This window comes from Ictidomys tridecemlineatus, chromosome 3 (assembly GCF_052094955.1).
Source record: "Ictidomys tridecemlineatus isolate mIctTri1 chromosome 3, mIctTri1.hap1, whole genome shotgun sequence".
Taxonomy (NCBI): domain Eukaryota; kingdom Metazoa; phylum Chordata; class Mammalia; order Rodentia; family Sciuridae; genus Ictidomys; species Ictidomys tridecemlineatus.
This window is the reverse complement of record NC_135479.1, coordinates 144,560,575-144,579,639: the sequence shown is the minus strand read 5'-3', so window position 1 is coordinate 144,579,639 and position 19,065 is coordinate 144,560,575. Positions and strand designations below refer to the sequence as shown.

At 32.5% G+C, this 19,065-nt stretch overlaps 1 protein-coding gene across 2 annotated transcripts in view; it reads right to left on the bottom strand.

The window, feature by feature from the left end:
* The window catches only part of Ccdc14 (coiled-coil domain containing 14), a 61,419-nt gene that overhangs the window by 16,263 nt on the left and 26,091 nt on the right, over nucleotides 1-19,065 (bottom strand). For both annotated transcript variants that reach the window (XM_005338881.4, XM_078044098.1), the window contains 7 exons: nucleotides 18,798-19,034; nucleotides 18,591-18,685; nucleotides 17,074-17,590; nucleotides 14,689-14,830; nucleotides 6,235-6,317; nucleotides 2,185-2,403; nucleotides 1,979-2,111 (listed from right to left, as the gene is read on the bottom strand). In XM_005338881.4, the coding sequence (XP_005338938.3) occupies nucleotides 1,979-2,111; nucleotides 2,185-2,403; nucleotides 6,235-6,317; nucleotides 14,689-14,830; nucleotides 17,074-17,590; nucleotides 18,591-18,685; nucleotides 18,798-19,034 (1,426 nt within the window). The remainder of the gene's footprint in view (nucleotides 1-1,978; nucleotides 2,112-2,184; nucleotides 2,404-6,234; nucleotides 6,318-14,688; nucleotides 14,831-17,073; nucleotides 17,591-18,590; nucleotides 18,686-18,797; nucleotides 19,035-19,065) is intronic.

The window sequence follows — 19,065 nt, the reverse complement described above, 5'->3', positions numbered from 1 at the left end:
GTCACGGGATTACAGGCATGCACCACCTCATCTGGCTTATTATCAATTTTCTAGGTAAATGAGCTACACATGTTGAATAGTATTTAGTCAAATTTATCCTTAAAAAAATGTATCTCCCCTTTATATTTATTTAAATCACTAGAAAAAGCTTTTTGCTTGATGACATGAATATTTAACAACTGAAATAATTAAATATTTTAAGTGTGTTTCACACATATATTTGGAATATGTAAAAAATGTTTGATGAATAAGTAAATAAATCCATCCATTATCCATTTATCTCTCAGGTAAAAAATACTAAGGATTACTTAGATTAAATTAGGCATAGAGTTGTTACCAGAAAATGTATACTATTTTAGCTAAAACCAAGCCATATATAAAAGAGAAATAAAATGTTCAAATCCCAGCTTATTAAATTTCAATTAATACTTTAATTTGCAGGCCCTTGGTTTTCCCATCTGTGAAAATGCAGATATTAAAAGTTCCCTCCATAAATGAAGACAAATCAAAATAACATATATGGGAAAGAGAAGACTTTGAAAAATATCAATGTACTTCATTAATTTCTTACTTTACTTTGAAGGAAAATTGTATAGGCTAGCATTTAGAAAACTGGCCAGGGCCTAATGAATTATAATTCCACATAGACACAAGAAATGTCTTTTGTTTTTCCAACTATTAAAATCTTTAATGAGGGCTGGGGTTGGCTCTGGTAGAATGCTCGCCTGGCACATGTGAGGCTCTGGGTACGATCCTCAGTGCCATGTAAAAATAACTAAATAAAATAAAAGTATCGTGTCTGCCTACAACTAAAAATACATTATAAATAAATAAATAAATAAATAAATAAAGATGTTGCGTCCAGCCACAACCAAATAAATAAATGAATAAGCTTTAATGAGGGGCTGGGGTTATGGCTCAGTGGTAGAGTGCCTACCATGTGTGAGGCAGTGGGTTGGATTCTCGGCACCACATATAAATAAATAAAATAAACGTCCATTGACAACTAAAAAATATTTTTTTAAAAAAAAGCTTTAATGAAATTATCCTATGAAATAAATGTAGGAAAAAAGCAGTATTTCTGTATTAACAGATTATAAATTTTAGAAGTTTAAAAATTCAAATATTAAGACTATACATGTGTATGCACATACATACGTATATGCATACATTACTATTTAATCTATTTTTCTAAAAGTTTATAATTCAAAGTGGATCTGTTAATTGGGAATACAATACATACTGTTTTATATTCAAAATTATCTTATATTTGGAAATATAAATTTCTAGGATCATTCAAAGACATGGTCATACCTGATGATTTTCTGGCCTAAAATAACCTCTCTTCTGGGACTTTAAACAGTTAAAAATCTAATGTTAGCAAATGTCTCAAAAGAAAACTTTATGAAAATTTAGTAATTTTATTTATCTGCTAGGAAATGAAGGATCTTAGGAGCCACTGACAAAGTCCTCATTTTATTGTCAAAATGAAGAAAATGAAGCTCAAAGAGTATAAATGAGTTACCCAAGATCATATGGCATAAGGGCTTACCATGCTAACTGCTTTTCATGAATTGTTGCTGAGTTTCTCCCAACCCTATCTATGTCCCTACTTTATAAGAGAGGGTGAGAAAGTTTAAACAATGAGCTCAAAGTCATCAACTAATATGTGGCAGAACTGAGATTTCATTCAGGTCTTTGGCTTCACAGCCAGGGAGCTTACCACTTTGCTATACAGATTGTTAGCCTCTCATCAGAGCTCATTACCTAGACTTACAGAGTCTAAAACAGCATTTGCCCAGGTTTGGAATTTCTAAACTACCATAATTGGAACAGGAAGAAAAAATTAGAAATTAGCAAAAAAAAATTGAAAAAATAAGAGAAAATGATAAGGAAAACAGGGCAGGTTTGACATTATTTTTAAGTTTATAATACATCAAATAAGAGGCCTAGGTTAATTAAAGAAAGGCAATTTTACCTGGTTAATTCTCTCAGCCGAGTCACTTCAGCATCACGCTGACGCAGTGTTATTCCCAATATCTGATTTTCCTTTTCAGTAGTTTCTAACTTAAACCGGGAATTTTTCACATTGACCAAGGCTTCCTCCAATTCTAAAACAACAAAAGTTTCAGTTTCTCATTTCTTTCTAAAAAATCTGACTATAACAATAGCCTAAATACATACCAATTTTTATTCTTGTTATCTCAATGTCAAATTGCTGTTTATTTTCAAGAAGTGTTTGCTCTTTGTCTTTAAATATACTAGCAAATTTTTTGTTTTCATCTTTCTGATTTTCAATCACTTTTAAGAGCTCTTCATTTTTACTCTGTAGTAATTCCTGACTCTTCAGTGACTCCTGCAATTGATTTTGCAGTGACGTGTTCAATGACTGAAGGGAATACACTGCAAGACAAAACAGATTAAACAGTTTTTTCTCAATTTTAAAAATACAAACATGGAAAAGATTTGTTTTTAGAGAAAGGCCTGGAATTTACTGATTTTGCTTAATAATGATATGTATAAGCAGTTCTATATAAATACCAAATGTATTTTTAAAAATTGATTGATAAAAATCATGTCTTTCTTCTTCAATTGAAATTATGTGCATTAAATTATTTTTACCTTTTTAAATTAAAGAAAAATACATGCACAAAATAAAAAAATTGAAATGCCACAAGATACCAATAGATAATACCTAATGATTCTCAAAGAAGTACCTCTCTTTTTCCCTACCTGACTCTTCTCCCAGAGGCATCATTATTAATTTTGGCTATCTTTCTTAAAAACCTTTTGCAAATAGTATATAATCTTATATAAAATTACACATATATTTAAATATAAAAGAATTATACTATACCCAGTTTCTAACACTGCCTTTCTTCCCCCATAAGACTGTTAGGTATCAGCACATAGACTTATCATATTCTTTTTCTTAAAAACTACAGAAGTACATGGTACCGTTTCATTTAGCAAACACAAGCTTCAGTCAATGTTTACCATGTATGAGATACTATATTAGAATCCGGGTACACAACAGTAAAAAACATGGACGTGGTCCCTGATCTCATGAAGCTAGTACTAAACAAGTAAATATAACTCAAAAGAAAAGAGAAACAAAAACAACCCAATAAAGTAAATGAATAAGAGAATAAAAAGACAGAAGCTACTACTTAGAATGACAACCACTGATCTCCCCAGTTCCATTCATGACCTTCCCTCTTTCACCTTCCTTTATCCCCCACATTTTGTTCACAGTAGAACCAGAATGATCTATCTGAAGTTACTCTCATGAAGACAAATACTTTCATGATATACTTGTTCTGCTGAATGCACATATTTTTCTTATTGCTTTGTAAGAGATATTAATATATTAAGAAAATTAAGCTCATGTCATATATTGCAAAAAACAAATTCCCCATTTTCTTGATGCTTTTTGAATGTACTCTGCTGTTCAGAAATCGAAAAAGAATTTTCGGAGAAAATTTTATCTGTTCCTCTGTGACATCTGCATTTACATCAGACTTTGTCCTGAGAACATTATTTTGAAAGTTCTCAATTAATAAATTCATAGCAAAGGAAACAATCAAGACCATGGAGAGCCTACCTGAATTAATCCTCAGGATATATATAAAGAAATCAAAAAGTATAACAACAACAACAACAAGAACCTAATTAATAAATTGGCAAAGGAACTCAACAGGCACTTCACAGAATACAAATGATTAACAAATAAATAAAAAAGTGTTCAATATTTCTAGCAATTAGAGAAATGCAAATTAAAACTACACTGAGATTTCATCTCACACCAGTCAGAATAAAAATTATAAAGAATACAAGTAACAGTAAATGTTGGCAAGGATGTGGGGAGAAGGTATAGTCATACATTGCTAATGGAACTGCAATTTGGTGCAACCACTATGGAAAAGCGGTATGGAGACTCCTCAAAAACCTGGAATGGAACCACCATTTGACCCAGTTATCCCACTCCTCAGCATTATATCCAAAAGACTTAAAATCAGCATACTACAGTGATGCAGCCACAATAATGTTAATAGCAGCTCAGTTCACAATAGCTAAGCTATGGAACCAACCTAGGTACCCTACAAAAGATGAAGAGATAAAGAAAATGTGGTCTATATACACAATGGAATATTACTCAGCCATAAAAGAATGACTTTTGCGGTAAATGGATGCAACTGGAGACTATCAATCTAAGTGAAATAATCCAATCCCAAAAAATCCAAAGGCCAAATGTCCTGATATGTGGACACTGAAACACATCAAGAGGGGCAGTGAGAATAGAAGTTCACTGGATTAGACAAAGGGGAATGAAGGGAAGGAAGGAGGATGGTAAAAAGAAAAACATAGAATGAACTGAACTTTACTTTCCTATGTTCACATATGAATACATTACCACTGAAACTTCACATTAGGTACAACCACAAGAATGGGATCCTAATTAGAATAAGTTATACTCCACATAGGTATAATATGTCAAAATACACTCTTCTGTCATGTGTATCTAAAAAGAACAAATAAAAAAAAATCTAAGGAAGATAGTAGAGGAAAAGGACCCTTGGGGAGGGAGGAGGGATAGGAAAGGAAAAAAAATAGAAATGATAAGGTTCTATCTAAAATGAGGGCTGGTAATAACTATTATAATAGGGGATGGTGACATAGCACAGTTGGTAGAGTGCTTGCCTTGCATGTACAAGGCCATGGGTTCAATTCCCAGACCACACACCCACACACACATGCACACACAAAACCTATTCTAATAGGCACTGTTGTCATAAAAATTTTCAGTTCCAAACATTCATTGCTTTTTCATCCTCAATTATATTCATCAGGAAAACAAAAAAAAACCAAAAACAAACAAAAAACCATAGGGCAGAGAGGTGGGAGGGAAAGGGAGGAAAAGGGGACTTGCAAGGATGGTTGTATGTGATAAACATCATTATCCAAAGTGCATGTTTGAAGACACGAATTGGTATCAACATACTTTATATACAATCAGAGATATGAAAAATTGTGCTATATATGTATAATAAGAATTGTAATGCATTCTGCTGTCATTTATTTTAAAAAAACTCGATATTTAGGCAAGAGATTCTACAACTTTTCATTTATACCCTATGAAAATAATCTAAACTGCATAGTTCTTCATCAATCACAAATATTTTTCATTGACTACTGCAAGAAAGGAAATGTAGCACAAAATGTAGCACAGGTTTTGTAGCACAAACAATGTAGCATATAACCACAGCAGGCAATAATAATAATAAGTCTCATTTTTTCCCTTCTAATACTATTATTAGTTTTTATTTCTCTATTAACTTGTGACCCATAAGGACAATTTGGTGGCTTGTGCCTGTAGTCCCAGATACTGAGGAGGCTAAGGAGGGCGATCTCTTGAGCTTGGGACTTTAAGAAACCAGCCTAAACAATATAATTAGACTCTGTCTCAAAACAACCTAAGGATAATTTAGTGATATTTGTTAAAATTGTGATTGTGTATACTATTTGGCTCATCAGTTCTATTATTATAAATCTATCTTGCAAAATGCTCACACATTTGTATAAAGATAAGAATCTTTCAGGGGCTGGGGTTGTGGCTCAGCAGTAGAGCGCTCGTCTAGCATGTGCAAGGCCCTGGGTTCAATCCTCAGCACCACAAAAAAACAAATAAATAAATAAAATAAAGGCATTGTGTCCAACTACAACTAAAAAAATAAATATTAAAAAAAAGAAGAATTTTCACTGCATTGTTTTTGCTTTGAGGAAAAGGGGTGAAGTATTCAGATGTCTTCCAGAAGACCTTCAATATATTATGGTAGAGCCACATAAGCAGAAAATAAGTTAATAAAGAAAAAAAAAAAAAGAAAATTTATGTATTTTATAGGAAAAATGTTCACTATGTATAAAATGATTAAATGTTAGCTTTGAAAGACTACATAAAGCACACACTCAATTTTTAAAAATTTGAAAGTACATATATAATTTTATTGGGCTTGGCACAATATACACCTTTAGTAGAGGTGTATTATTGGGATGTAGACAGCACACTAATCTTTTATTTTCCTGCACTATTTTTTATTTTAATATGGAGCACCATACCTATTTTTAAGTTGATTGAAAACAAAGAAAATCCACTGGACAAACTAATTTATTTTTTTTAAATCAGCATTTCCAGAGCCACTAAGATTTTAATAGTTTTAAAGTTCTTTTACCTACATTCATGGTTGCATTCCACGGGGCCAGATGTCTTTTGAGTGTTTTCTTGTTCTCTGAGTCGCTGGTTCAAAATTCTCAATTGTCTGAAAGGAAATAATGAAGAACTATGAATTTAAGAATCTAAGCCCATTTAACAGTAAACATTATAATTACGTATACTAATGCACCAACAAAAAATTGAGAAAAAAACAAAAGCAAACAAGACCAAACAGTGATATACAAAAACTACTCAGTAGAATAGTAGAAGTTTGGCATTTGTTTTTTTGGGATTGGCTAACTTCATTTAGCATTATCTTTTCTAACTACATCCATTTACCTACAAATGCCATGATTTTATTCTCTTTTATTGCTGAGTAATATTCCATTGTGTATATATGCCACATTTTTTTTATCCATTTATTGAAGGTTGGTCCCACAGTTTAGCTATTGTGAATTGTGCTGCTAGAAACATTGATGTGGCTGTGTCCCTGTAGTATGCTGTTTTTAAGGCCTTTGGGTATAGATGGAGGAGAGGGATAGCTGGATCAAATGGTGGTTCCATTCCTAATTTTCCAAGAAATCTCCATAACTGCTTTCCAAATTGGCTGCACCAATTTTCAGCCCCCACCAGCACTGTATGAGTGTACCTTTTTCCTGCTAACACTTATTGTTGTTTGTATGCCTAATAGCTGCCATTCTGACTGGACTGAGATGAAATCTTAGAGTGGTTTTGATTTGCATTTCTCTAATTGATAGGATAATGAACATTTTTTCATATATTTGTTGATTGATTGTACATCATCTTCTGAGAAGTGTCTTTTCAGGTCCTTTTCAACCCATTTATTGATTGGGTTGTTTTTTTGGTGCTTAGCTTTTTGAGATTAGTGTTCTATCTGATGTGTGAGGAATAAAGATTTGCTCCCAAGATGAAGGCTCTCTATTCACCTCACAGATTGTTTCTTTTGCTGAGAAGAAACTTTTAGTTTGAGTCCATTCCATTTGTTTTACTTTTTATTTTTTATTTTTAGTTGTTGATGGACCTTTATCTTATTTCCTTATTTATATGTAGTGCTGGGAATTGAACCCAGCGCCTCACGCATACAAGGCAAGCGTTCTACCACTGAGATACAACTCCAGCCCCCAATCCCACTTATTGGTTCTTGATTTTAATTCTTATGCCACAGGAGTCTTATTAAGGAAGTTGGGGCCTCATCCCACATGATGGAGATTAGGGCCTACTTTTTCTTCTATTAGATGCAGGGTCTCTGGTTTTATTCCTAAGTCCTTGACCCATTTTGAGTTGAGTTTTATGCATGTGAGAGATAGGGGTTTAATTTCATTTTGTTGCATATGGGTTTCCATAGTGGGATAGGGAGCAGGAGCATGGGAGGAATACACAAACTCTAGATAGGGCAGAGGGTTGGAGGGGAAGGGAGGGGGCACGGGGTTATAAATGATGGTGGAATGTGATGATTATTATTATCCAAAGTACATGTATGAAGACATGAATTGATGTGAATATACTTTGTATACAACCAGAGATATGAAAAATTGTGCTTTTTATGTTTTATAAGAATTCTAATGCATTCTACTGTCATATATAAATAAAAAAAATAGAAAAGCTAAGCAGAAAAATAAAAAAAGAATAGTGGAAGTTCATCTCACCTCCAAAACAAAAGACAAATACTGAGCAAAATAACAACAACAATATCCTACTGCCAGGAGCCTGGGATAATTCCAGCCAGCTTAACTGCCATATCACCAGCTACTCTCTTCTTCCCTGCTTTCAGGGTTAGACTTTTAAAAAGTAATTATTCTATAAAAAGTGATATATGAAAAAATAACCCAAGATAATCTTCTAAAAATGGGTGTTAACACATGCTATTGCAAAATATTATGTAAAATTTTTCTTTCTTTCTCCCCCACCCCATTTTCTACTGTCTCTTTCTTTTCTTTTTTGTTGTTGTTATATTTTTTCCCTTATATCCCTTATTGCTATTTTCTTTTTCTGCTTTCCTTCTCTGCATCTTCATTACTGTAGTCAATCATCTACTTTTTAAAAGATCAGTCACTATGAACTAGATACCTGCAGACCACTGACTACTAATAGATAACTTTCTGCTTGATGTTTGTCACACACTGACAAAATTGGGAAACAGAAATATATGCTTCTAGTAATTTCCTTATTAGATGGAAAAGTTAATGTCTATTTAATGAGAATGTGAACAAGTAGCAACCTTGCCCAAAATGAACTTCACAACATGTAACTTTTCACCAATAGGAACATACAAAAAAAGTGTTTACTTCTAAGAAGGCACTGCTTAAAAAAAAAAAAAAGTTATCTCTAGCATCTTTCTAGAATTACTTACCTTGAAAATATCTGAATTAAAATATTTATTTTTGTTATTGAATCTAAAATGATAGTACCCTTACCTCATTATCACTCATGTGTATTAAATACAAAATATACAAACAACAAAGCCCAACAATGGAGTTTTAGGAGAGAAATCTAAATAATCTTTAAGTGAGAAAAGCATTCCTTAGCAAGACTCAAAATCCAGCAACCATCAAGGAAAAGAATACAGGATTTAAGTACATCAAAATTTTAAGCTTATTCTAGAATTGAAGGCTTGGAAAAAAATTCCTACCATATATATGATGGGGAAAGGGTACACAACATTTAAAAAGCTTCTACAAATATAGAAGTCAACCTAGTAAAATGTAACAAAGGACAGAATAGGCCATTCACATAATAAATAGAAATGGTCTATAAATACTTGAAAACTGCTCAATCTGCAAATTTAAAACAAGGAAATATTTTTTGATCATAGGATTGATATAAATAAAAAGAAATAACACTTTGTTGGTGACAGTATAGGGAAATTAATTATCTTAAATGATGAGAGTCACTTTAGATAACAATTTGGCAATATTCAACAAAATGTAAAATGTTCATAATCTTTGACAAAATAATTCTACTTCTAGGTTATCTGTCCTCAGAAATAGCTATACATGGGCAAAAGCATCTAAAATCTCGTATATATAAAGAAATATGCATTATTTAATAATGACAAGTTGGAAACACAATGTACATAATTATGGTATATACATAGAGTGAAATATTAATGCACAGGCATTAAGAATAAGAAGATATCCATATACACTGATATGGAAAGATATCCCAAACACACTAATGATAAAGTGAAAAACTACAAAGTGTAAAACAACAGAATTCTGATTTTCTAAAAAGATTTTCCCTTTATAACAAAGAGTATAGAACTAGAAAAGGCAACATAGACTGGTGACCCAGAACATACAGAATGCTCCTTTCAGTATCTTTCAGAAAATCAGCAAGTGCCAAGGCCCTCTTACACACCAAGTGTATAAGAGAAGCTTTGTTGACAATCTTTTTGTATGTACCTGGTCATATTCTTCTTTTCCCAAACACAGTCAATTTGTCATTCATTACAAGCCTTTCATTCTTACCCTCCTTCTCTCAACAGGATACTTTCCTATTTTCACTAAAAATAATATGGTTTGAGACTGACTTTATCTGCATGCATATTAACCCTCAGTTCTTCCTCTGGTCTCAGATGAAGAGAAGTCTCACCTGCACCCAAAATGCCATCTCCTTTTATACTCTCAAGGACCCTGTTTCTATCCTCTTCCCTTTAGTTCTGTGTCTGCAGCTTCTCCCACTTGGCCCATTGCTATGCTTGAGATGCAAGCACAATGCAACTCCTTCTACACTGGAGGTGAAAACACTTCAGCCAGCTTAACAGCCACATCACCAGCTACTCTCTTCTTCCCTGCTTTCAGGGTTAGACTTTTAAAAAGTAATTTTTCTATAAAAAGTGATATATGAAAAAATAACCCAAAATAATCTTCTAAAAATGGGTATTACACATGCTATTGCAAAATATTATGTGTTAAATTAAATACACTTGATTTTAACAAAGAAAAAGAAAAACTGCTGATATTTAGGCAAATTTTTTCAATTTACTCATTTTTACATAGGTTTATTGATATAAAACTGACCTCTGATAAACTGCCAGAGTATAAAATTTTATGCATTTTGACATATGTGATGAAACCATCACAATTTAAATATTCACCACCCTCAAGTTTTCTCATGTCCTTTTTCATAACCTCCCCTTTCTAGACAAGATTTATAGATTAATTTTGCATTTTCCAGAATTTCATATAAATGGAATCAACATACAGTGTATATTCTTATACCTGGCTTATTTACTCAGCATGATGATTTTGAGATTCAACCATTCTGTTCCATGTATCAACAATTCCTTCCTTTTTACTGTTGAGTAGTATTCTATTGTATGGACATACCACCATCTGTTTATCCATTCACCTGTTGATAGACACTGGGGTTGTTTCCTCTGAATATTCATGAACAAATTTGTAAGGATAACTTTCACTTGTCTTGAGAGAAACATTTAGGGATGGAGTTGTTGGATCAAACGTAGGTATATTTTAATTTCCAAGAAACTGCCAAATTGTTTTCCAAAGTAGTTGGAAAAAAAATACCATTTACTTTCCTACATACACAGTGAAAGTTCCAGTTCTTCTACAAGCTCACGAACACCTGGTATGATGTTCTGAATTTTTGTCATCCCAATGGGTGTGCCTGGTATCTCATCATGGTTTTAATTTGCATTTTCCTAGTGATTAATGATGATAATCATCTTTTTTTGAGAGGAGGGCAGGTAGCAGGGATTGAACTCAGGGGCACTCAATCACTTAACCCACATCTCTAGCTCTATTTTGTATTTTATTTAGAGATAGGGTCTCACTGAGTTGCTTAGTGCTTTGCCGTTGCTGAGGCTGGCTTTGAACTCTCGATCCTCCTGCATCTTTTCATGTTCTTATTTGATATTCATATATCTTCTTTGGTGTAGAGTCTGTTCAAATATTTTACCCATTTTTAAACCAGATATTTAAAAACTGATAGTTTTATTATCGAGTTCTGATAGTTCTTATACTTCTAGATTCAAGTTCTTTGTTAAGTGTTTTACAAATACTTTCTCTCAATTTGTTGCTTACCTCTTCGTTTTTAGTACCTTTTGAAGAGCAAAAGTTTTAATTTTAGTGAAGTCAAATGTATGTACTTTTTCCTTTCTCTGTTTTAAAAAATCTTTCCCAACTCAAGGTAACTAAGGTTTTCTTTTATCATTTATTCTAGTAGTTTATTTTGAATGTTGTATACAGATCTCTCCTATAATTTTTTATCTTTTCCTGGCTTTTATGACATTACTCTCTTAGCTTTCCCACTATTTCCCTTGTTGCTCCCTCTCAGGCCTCTTTCACAGGTTTCTCTTGCTCTGTTCTTCCAGTCTAAGCTATTATCACCCAGCAATTCATTCTTTGCTGTGTTGTCATTCTATATCTTTTTGGTGAATTTACCATTTATATGCTGATAACAAATTACATGCTATTATTACAGTTGTCTCCAGTATCTATAAAAGTGCTAGATCCATAGTAAAAGCTCAATAAAAATGTGTTCAGTGAATTACTTCTAAGTCTACATTTCAATTCTAGATCTTGTTACTGTGCTCCAGACTTACACATATCTCCAGATGGTCTAAATGACACATTTAGTATAGTCTAAATCTTAACTCATGGGCTCTCCCATTACCTCTTCTAAATAAAAAAATAAAGTGAAATTTAAAAAAAATTAAACAAATCTATTCTTCTTCTACTAGTGCCCATCTGGAGGAATTATGTTACCATCTGTCAAATTATAAAGACAAGAAAATCTTAATGCCACCTATCATTTTTTTGTTCTGTGTGAGCCTACTGGTGGTCTCCTATTTGAGTTTACATTCAGGAAATGGTCTTAAAATCTAAGTTGGCTTATAAATATTAAGGCATTTCCTAGTGTGACAGTACTTAATAATAAGTATCCTACCTCCAGCTCCCACCCAAGATATTTGGGAATGTGCCAGGGTTTTAGTGATCAAAATAAAAGGGGCTCTACAGACATTTTATGGGTGGGGACCAGGAAAGCTAAAAATTGGACAACTGTTCCATGTCTCACATAAAAACTGTCCAATTCAAAATGCAAAAAATGCCAAGATTCCATAGAAACAACGCTTTTTTTTTTTTTTTTTTAACCACAAGATGTCAATAAACTTTGAGAAAGTTCTGGGGGTTGGGGATGGGGGAGTCACTTCGGTCTACAAAAAAACATGTTGTTTCCCAAATGTCTAAACATAAAAAATTTTTTTGATTGAAAATCATTTCTGAATGAGCTTATACATTCTAGTTTTATTTGTAATTATGAATGATTCCAAATAAAGATTATGAAGCAGCACAAAAATCCCTACATTGCTACTTGAAACCTCATTCTGCTAAAAGGAGCATATCTGCTAAAAGGAGCAAATTACATATCTGACCAATTCTTCATTTTTCAGTAATTTTATCTTTGAAAAGGTCAAGTGAACAACAGTGTCAAGAACTTTCTATATAGTTATTGCCCTTTAAAGAAAGAAGGCCTAAAAAGCTCTAGTACCAAGTCTAAAGAATTAGATTAGTCATCAATTAGCTTAATATCTTTTTTTAAAAATTAAAAATAATTGGCAGCCAATAAAATAAGAAGCCTCATTTCCTTGAGTAGCTTATAAATTAGCAAAATAGTAGATTTATAAAGTGCTCTAAGGAACAAAAATAAATAAGAATCACTGATATTTCCATGGTGACAGTGTTAAAATACATAATATTCTGAGATTAACTTACAGTATGCTTAGGAAAACAATCCTTTGATAATCATTGCTTTAAATAATATGCATGTTTATTTTGACTGGCTTATAGTATGACTCTTTCGTTTCAAATAATACATCTAAATAGTGATAGGTAAATGAATCTCTATTTCCTAGTGGAGGCAATATATAAGTCAATAAGTTAGAATTTTTCTCTCTAAAACCTAATTGCCTTGGATTTGAGTCTTGATTCCAACAAGAATTCAACATTTCTTGGCTATGTGATCTTGAGCAAATTACATACCGTTTGCTTTGATTTCCCCATGTATAAATGAGAATAGCAATATCTACTCATAGAACACTGTGAAGATTTAGAGATGACACATATAAAGGACAATAGCCTCAGGCTGCGGTTGTGGTTCATTGGCAGAGCGCTTGCCTCCTACTTGTGAGGCATGAGTTCGACCCTCAGCACCACATAAAAATATTGTGTCCATGTATAACTAAAAGTAAAAAAATATTTTTAAAAAGACAATAGCCTGACCTAAATGTAGATGTTGTTCATTACCATTATTATTAAGTCTTGGTTTTGAAAAATTAACATTGTTATAGAATCCCTTATGTCAGGACTGATGACAGAATTTAAACTTGGCGAGTCTATCAGATATTTTACATACACACACACAAGATTTCTAGAAAAATAACACTAAGAAAGTAAATCTCACTAGGTATCGTGCCTGTTTAGTATCCAATAAATAAAATTAAGCTACTCTCCAACCCAAAATCCTATTTTTTTTGCTTTCCAGTTTCTTAAAAAAATCTGTGCAGGGCCCTAAAATCCCATCTTATACAATGATTAAAGCTCCTGCAACTGTAACACTCAGAACACATTCACATTGTAGTGTTGCAGAAGCACCTGGAAGTAAATGTACTCTAATTCTCTGTGAAGTACATTAATAGATACTGGAGTATTGGCCCTGATGGTCATTACCAAAAGATTCAAAGTTAGGATATTATTAATATATGGGTGATTTCTTCTACATTTTGAGATAAGATCCCTGATTTACATCTTTCTTAAACAATTATTCCAAAATGTTAAGATGGCCAAAAATAAAAATAAATCCAAGAATTTAAATGAATTTTTCCCCCTATGTTTAAATGTGATAGGGTTACATACTTACTCATATCAGGTTCTACCTTCCTTTCTAGGAATATGGAAGTCTGGAAAAATTATGTACCTCGAACATTATGTTAGGAAGAACCATGTACCTTGTTTTAGCCTACAAAACATTAAGTGGTCCATAGCATATAAGAATGCCCCATGGCTATATCCATATTCTCTTTTTCCTAGAAAACACACACTGACACTGTGGTTTCATGAGGTAAAAAGAACATAGATCCTGAGTCAAAAGATGAAAAAGATCTCCAGTGACCCACGATGTCTTGCAGTGAGGGAGAACTAAACATTTCTGTACTATGCCTCTGAGATTTAGACATATGTTACAGTAGAATAATTATCTTGTCTATACACTAAACCAGGTGACAGAGGTTTAAAAAAGGTGGAAGAAAATAGGTATTAGTAGGCAGAAGTAATGGAAAAGTTAGTTAGAAAATCCTAGAAATCTTTGGAAAAAAGTGGAATACAGTTAAGACAGCAAATCAATTTTTCTTATGAAGTCCTAGTTTTTTCCATTGGGCACCTTCATTCTAACTATGGGACACCTTTACTTACACACAAAAATATTCGAAGAGCAATTACCTTCGTAACTGAGCATTTTCACTTCTCAATGGTTGCATAGCCAGTGCTATTTCAACTTGAATATTTCTGTTTCCACTTACTGCTGGAAGCCCACATATACATGCTTCTACTTCTGTTATCAATCTCTGAATTTCTGAATCCTCTATAAAAGAAATGAGTAAAATCAATATTTTAAACTGATTTTGGACAAGCCCTTTGGTACATATAACTATAAAAGAAAATCTTTATAGGTATGTTCATACTTGGCTATAAATACATTTTAATTCAATTATTTATGAATTTATATACAAATCCCATTTTCCTCTTTCCTACTTACTTAGAAAAATTCTAAAGAAATTAAATCTAGTAAATTAAAGGTTAATCTTAAATCAATAGCTTATATTTTTTCATTTGAGCCAAAGAGGACAGTAGTTTACACATTATCTCCTAATTCACACTTATCAAAGTCTATAGTGGACTTCTGGAGTGCTATAGGGTTTCCTAAAATTGAATACAGTACAAACATGAAAAAATTCATGTTATAAAAATTAACTGATCCTGTTATAAAAATTAATTTACTTTAGGTGACTCATTTTGCAAATACTGAGGGATGGCTTGCTAAGTTTCATTATTTGATTTTATAAAATAGATTTAATACAGCCAGCCACAATTTTAACATTTTGGTTATTAATTGTGCATAGTCAATATTTTAAGAAGTAGCAAACAGATACAGGTACATTAGCTCTTTTGTCCTTTTTATTTTTGATTCTTAATTCTCAAATTTTCTGTGGACTGGGAATATTTAAAATTACCTATTAACCAATTTCAAAACATTCAATAGGTTGAAAAGTATATTCAAATTACAAAAACTTATTCAATTCCACAAGCATTTTAACATCCTAATGAAAAATACATGTACATAGTAAACAACTATATCCAATCACTGAGCCATCTTCTATAGTCACTATAGACTGACTGTGTTTGCTTATGAATTTTCAAGGGACAGACTGGGGCCTTATCCCTTCCTAGATTATAGCCTTAGTCAAATCACTTGACTCTTTTTTAAAAACTAAATTAATCTTTTAAAAAGATTAACGCATTTAAATTGACCAATAAGCATATATTTATCACATACAACATGTTTTAAAATATGTATACATTGTGGAATGGGTAGCTTTACTTCATATACTTATTTTTTGAAATGAGAACACTAGAATTCTCTTGGCAATATTAAAGAATGCAATACATTTTTATTAATTATATTCACCATGTTGTACAATAGATCTCTTGAACTTATTCCTCCTATCTGAAATTTTGTATCCTTTGACCAGCATCTAAATTACTAACTCTTGAAGCCTGGGTATCTTCATGGTTAAATGGAAGTAATAACAATACCTCACTGGGTAGTTCAGAAGATTAAATGAGATGCTGTTCTCCAAGCCTCAATATACTCATCTGTAAAATGGGGAAATAATGGAACTTCACAGGGTTGCTGTGAAGATTAAATGAAGTGATTCATGAAAAATATAGCCAAGGCACAGAGTAAGTGTAAAAGAGTGATAGTGATTACTATCATTATTATGATTAAGTATTTGGTTAGGAGAAGGGTAATAATTTGATGAAAACACAGCAATTTTAATTTGCTAAATATGTGGCTGTTCCTGCAGTATTTTATGATTATGAGTATGTCTGTCTGCAAATATTATATATTCAGTCATTACTTCCATAATCAATTACCATGTTTTTCATGATGACAAATTTGTAACTCATTCAAAGCAAAGCCTTACTTTGGGGGGGGAGGGGTTATATATATATATATATATATATATATATATCTCTCTCTCAAATTAAATACACCCTGGCTCAAAGACATTATTTTTAAGAGAAAAATCCTAAAACCAAACTGAAAAGAGGTTTGGGTTACTTCTCAAAGTGCAATTTGATGAACAATATAATAGTTATTAAAGAAATAATGGGAAGGAAATCTGTGTCTTTTTTAAATAAGAAAATTAAGCAATCCACTCCATTGAGTTAATCATTTTAAGGGGTCTTCTAACCACTCTAATTTTATCTCTTCAAATTCTCTTTAACTGAATCTTTTCAGGATCCATTTGGATCAAATGGAATGAATACACACTTGCAAGCAAAACTTTGAATGCTTACTATTTCTCAACATGTTTCAAATTCATAGGAAAGAAGAGATCAAAACCTAAAAAAATAAGAATACCACAGAAATTTCCTTATTAGTTCAAGACATAGTTCCATGAAAAACACCACAAACTTCAGGGAAATTATTCTAAATTTGAATCATAGCTAGACAATATGACACAGCTATTTAGCATAATATCATACTATACAAAATAGGAATGGTAGTAAGTATGTAGTATGAAGAAAGTACTCATCTACCTTGTTCTGCTACCAGAGCCTTGAGTTCTCTCAACAAATATTTTATAGTTCTAACTTTGTCAGCAGTCTGGTTTACATTTTTTGCCTTCTGTACATCCTTGACTGTTTTTGTATCTTGCACATGTATGTTTAAATACTTTCCTTCATTTGTGGCCTCTCCAATTTGTTCTCTGGCACATCTTTCTTCATTAGTGGCCAAGAAAGCTAGCTGTGATTGAGTGGAGCTTCGGTGTGTCTGACTGTCCGGAAGAGTTTCCTTTTCATGAGATTGAAACAGAGACATATGTGTTTGAAAACACTTTAGTAGGTCTGCTTCCTTAGGAACTCCTTGTTGTGTCAGAATCCAATTAGCAAGACTTGGCTGCTGAAATGTTGGAATAGCCGCTTTGTCAGTTTGGGGCAAGCCACATGGAACTCCAGGACTGATATTAAATGAATTCCTTGGGCCATCAGAATGGTTCACAGAGATTATTTTACTTTGTGATGCCGACTGGTTATCATCATCAGTTTGAACTTCCTGAAGCAAGGGGAAAAAAAAAAAAAAACCATCAAAACTGTGAGCATTCACTTCGTGGAGGCATTAATTATAACAAACTCAAATGAAAAATATTAGAAAATAGCTTTCAAATATTAGAAACTAACTTTCTGTTATTTTCAGCTTAAAAGCAAGCTGGATTTCTCCAGTTTACAATAAAGATTCTAGTTTGCAATATGGGAACATTATAAGGTTATGACTAAAATAGATTGTTTACATAATTTAGAGGTAGCAAAAATTTGTCCACTTTTGGATCAAAACAAACATTTGCAAATTGGGAAATTGCATTGTAAGAAAATAAGCTCAAGGGGCCAGGGTTGTGGCTCAGTGGTAGAGCGCTTGCCTAGCATGTGTGAGGTACTGGGTTCGATCCCTGGCACCACATAAAAATAAAAAGAAGGTGTTGTGCCCATCTATAACTAAAAGAAAAAAAATTTAAAAAGAAAAAGAAAAGAAGCTCAAACATACAAAAAACCTTTGCATAAATATACTCACAGAAATATTACAGAAAAAAATTGGCTATTACTTAAATACATATGTAGTTGGACTATAGTATATCCACAAAATACAGTATTAACTACTTATTCAGAAAAGATATAAACATGCTTATAATAAATGAAAAGCATATTTAAAGCTATAAATTTAATTATAACTCTTATTTTAAAAAGAAAGCAAGCTTAACAAATAAACAGAAAACAAAACCTACAGAGATAATTAAATGACTCGAAAGTACTATATCAGAGTGCAGCTGTGCTTGGTTGATGGGTATGGTTGATTTCTTTTATCTACTGATTTCTTCCCCTCATTCTCGCTATTGTTCTAAAAAAAGAGGTCAAACTTTTTTAATAAAAAAAATAACTTGAAAAAATAATTGTTTTTTACATACTAGCACATTAAGAATTAATAAAATTCAATATTCACTCCTAAGATGCCAATTTCTATAAGCAAACTAACACTTGTGTAATATAAAAACTGTACATACAGAATGAACCACTGGAGGGCAGGGCAGCCGCTGAGGTGACCAGGCTGGGGTAGAGGTAGAACAGCCATAACTAGAACGTGATGTTGCCTGATATTCTAAAAAGTAAGAGAAGGGAAAAGTCATTCACATATCACATTGCTTATATAATGATGAAACAATTTAATCACAGGTTACATCCAAAATTTAAAAAACATCATTCATACTAACCAGAACCAGACTCAGTATGGCAAGGTGTAGCAGGAATTCCATTAGAACAATTCTTCGAAGCCAAGTTACTCATCATTGACATCTGAGTCTGCACATGCTCACAGAGGGCTTGGTATATTATTGGTGAATACATTCTATAATGATCTTGTAATGACCAATCTTGTGCTATGCTTGATGTGTCTCTTTCACTTCCAGCAGAAGCTTCATTAAGTATATGCTTTTTATTATCTGAAGATACTAATGGAAAAAGGAAAAAAGTTCTCGTAAT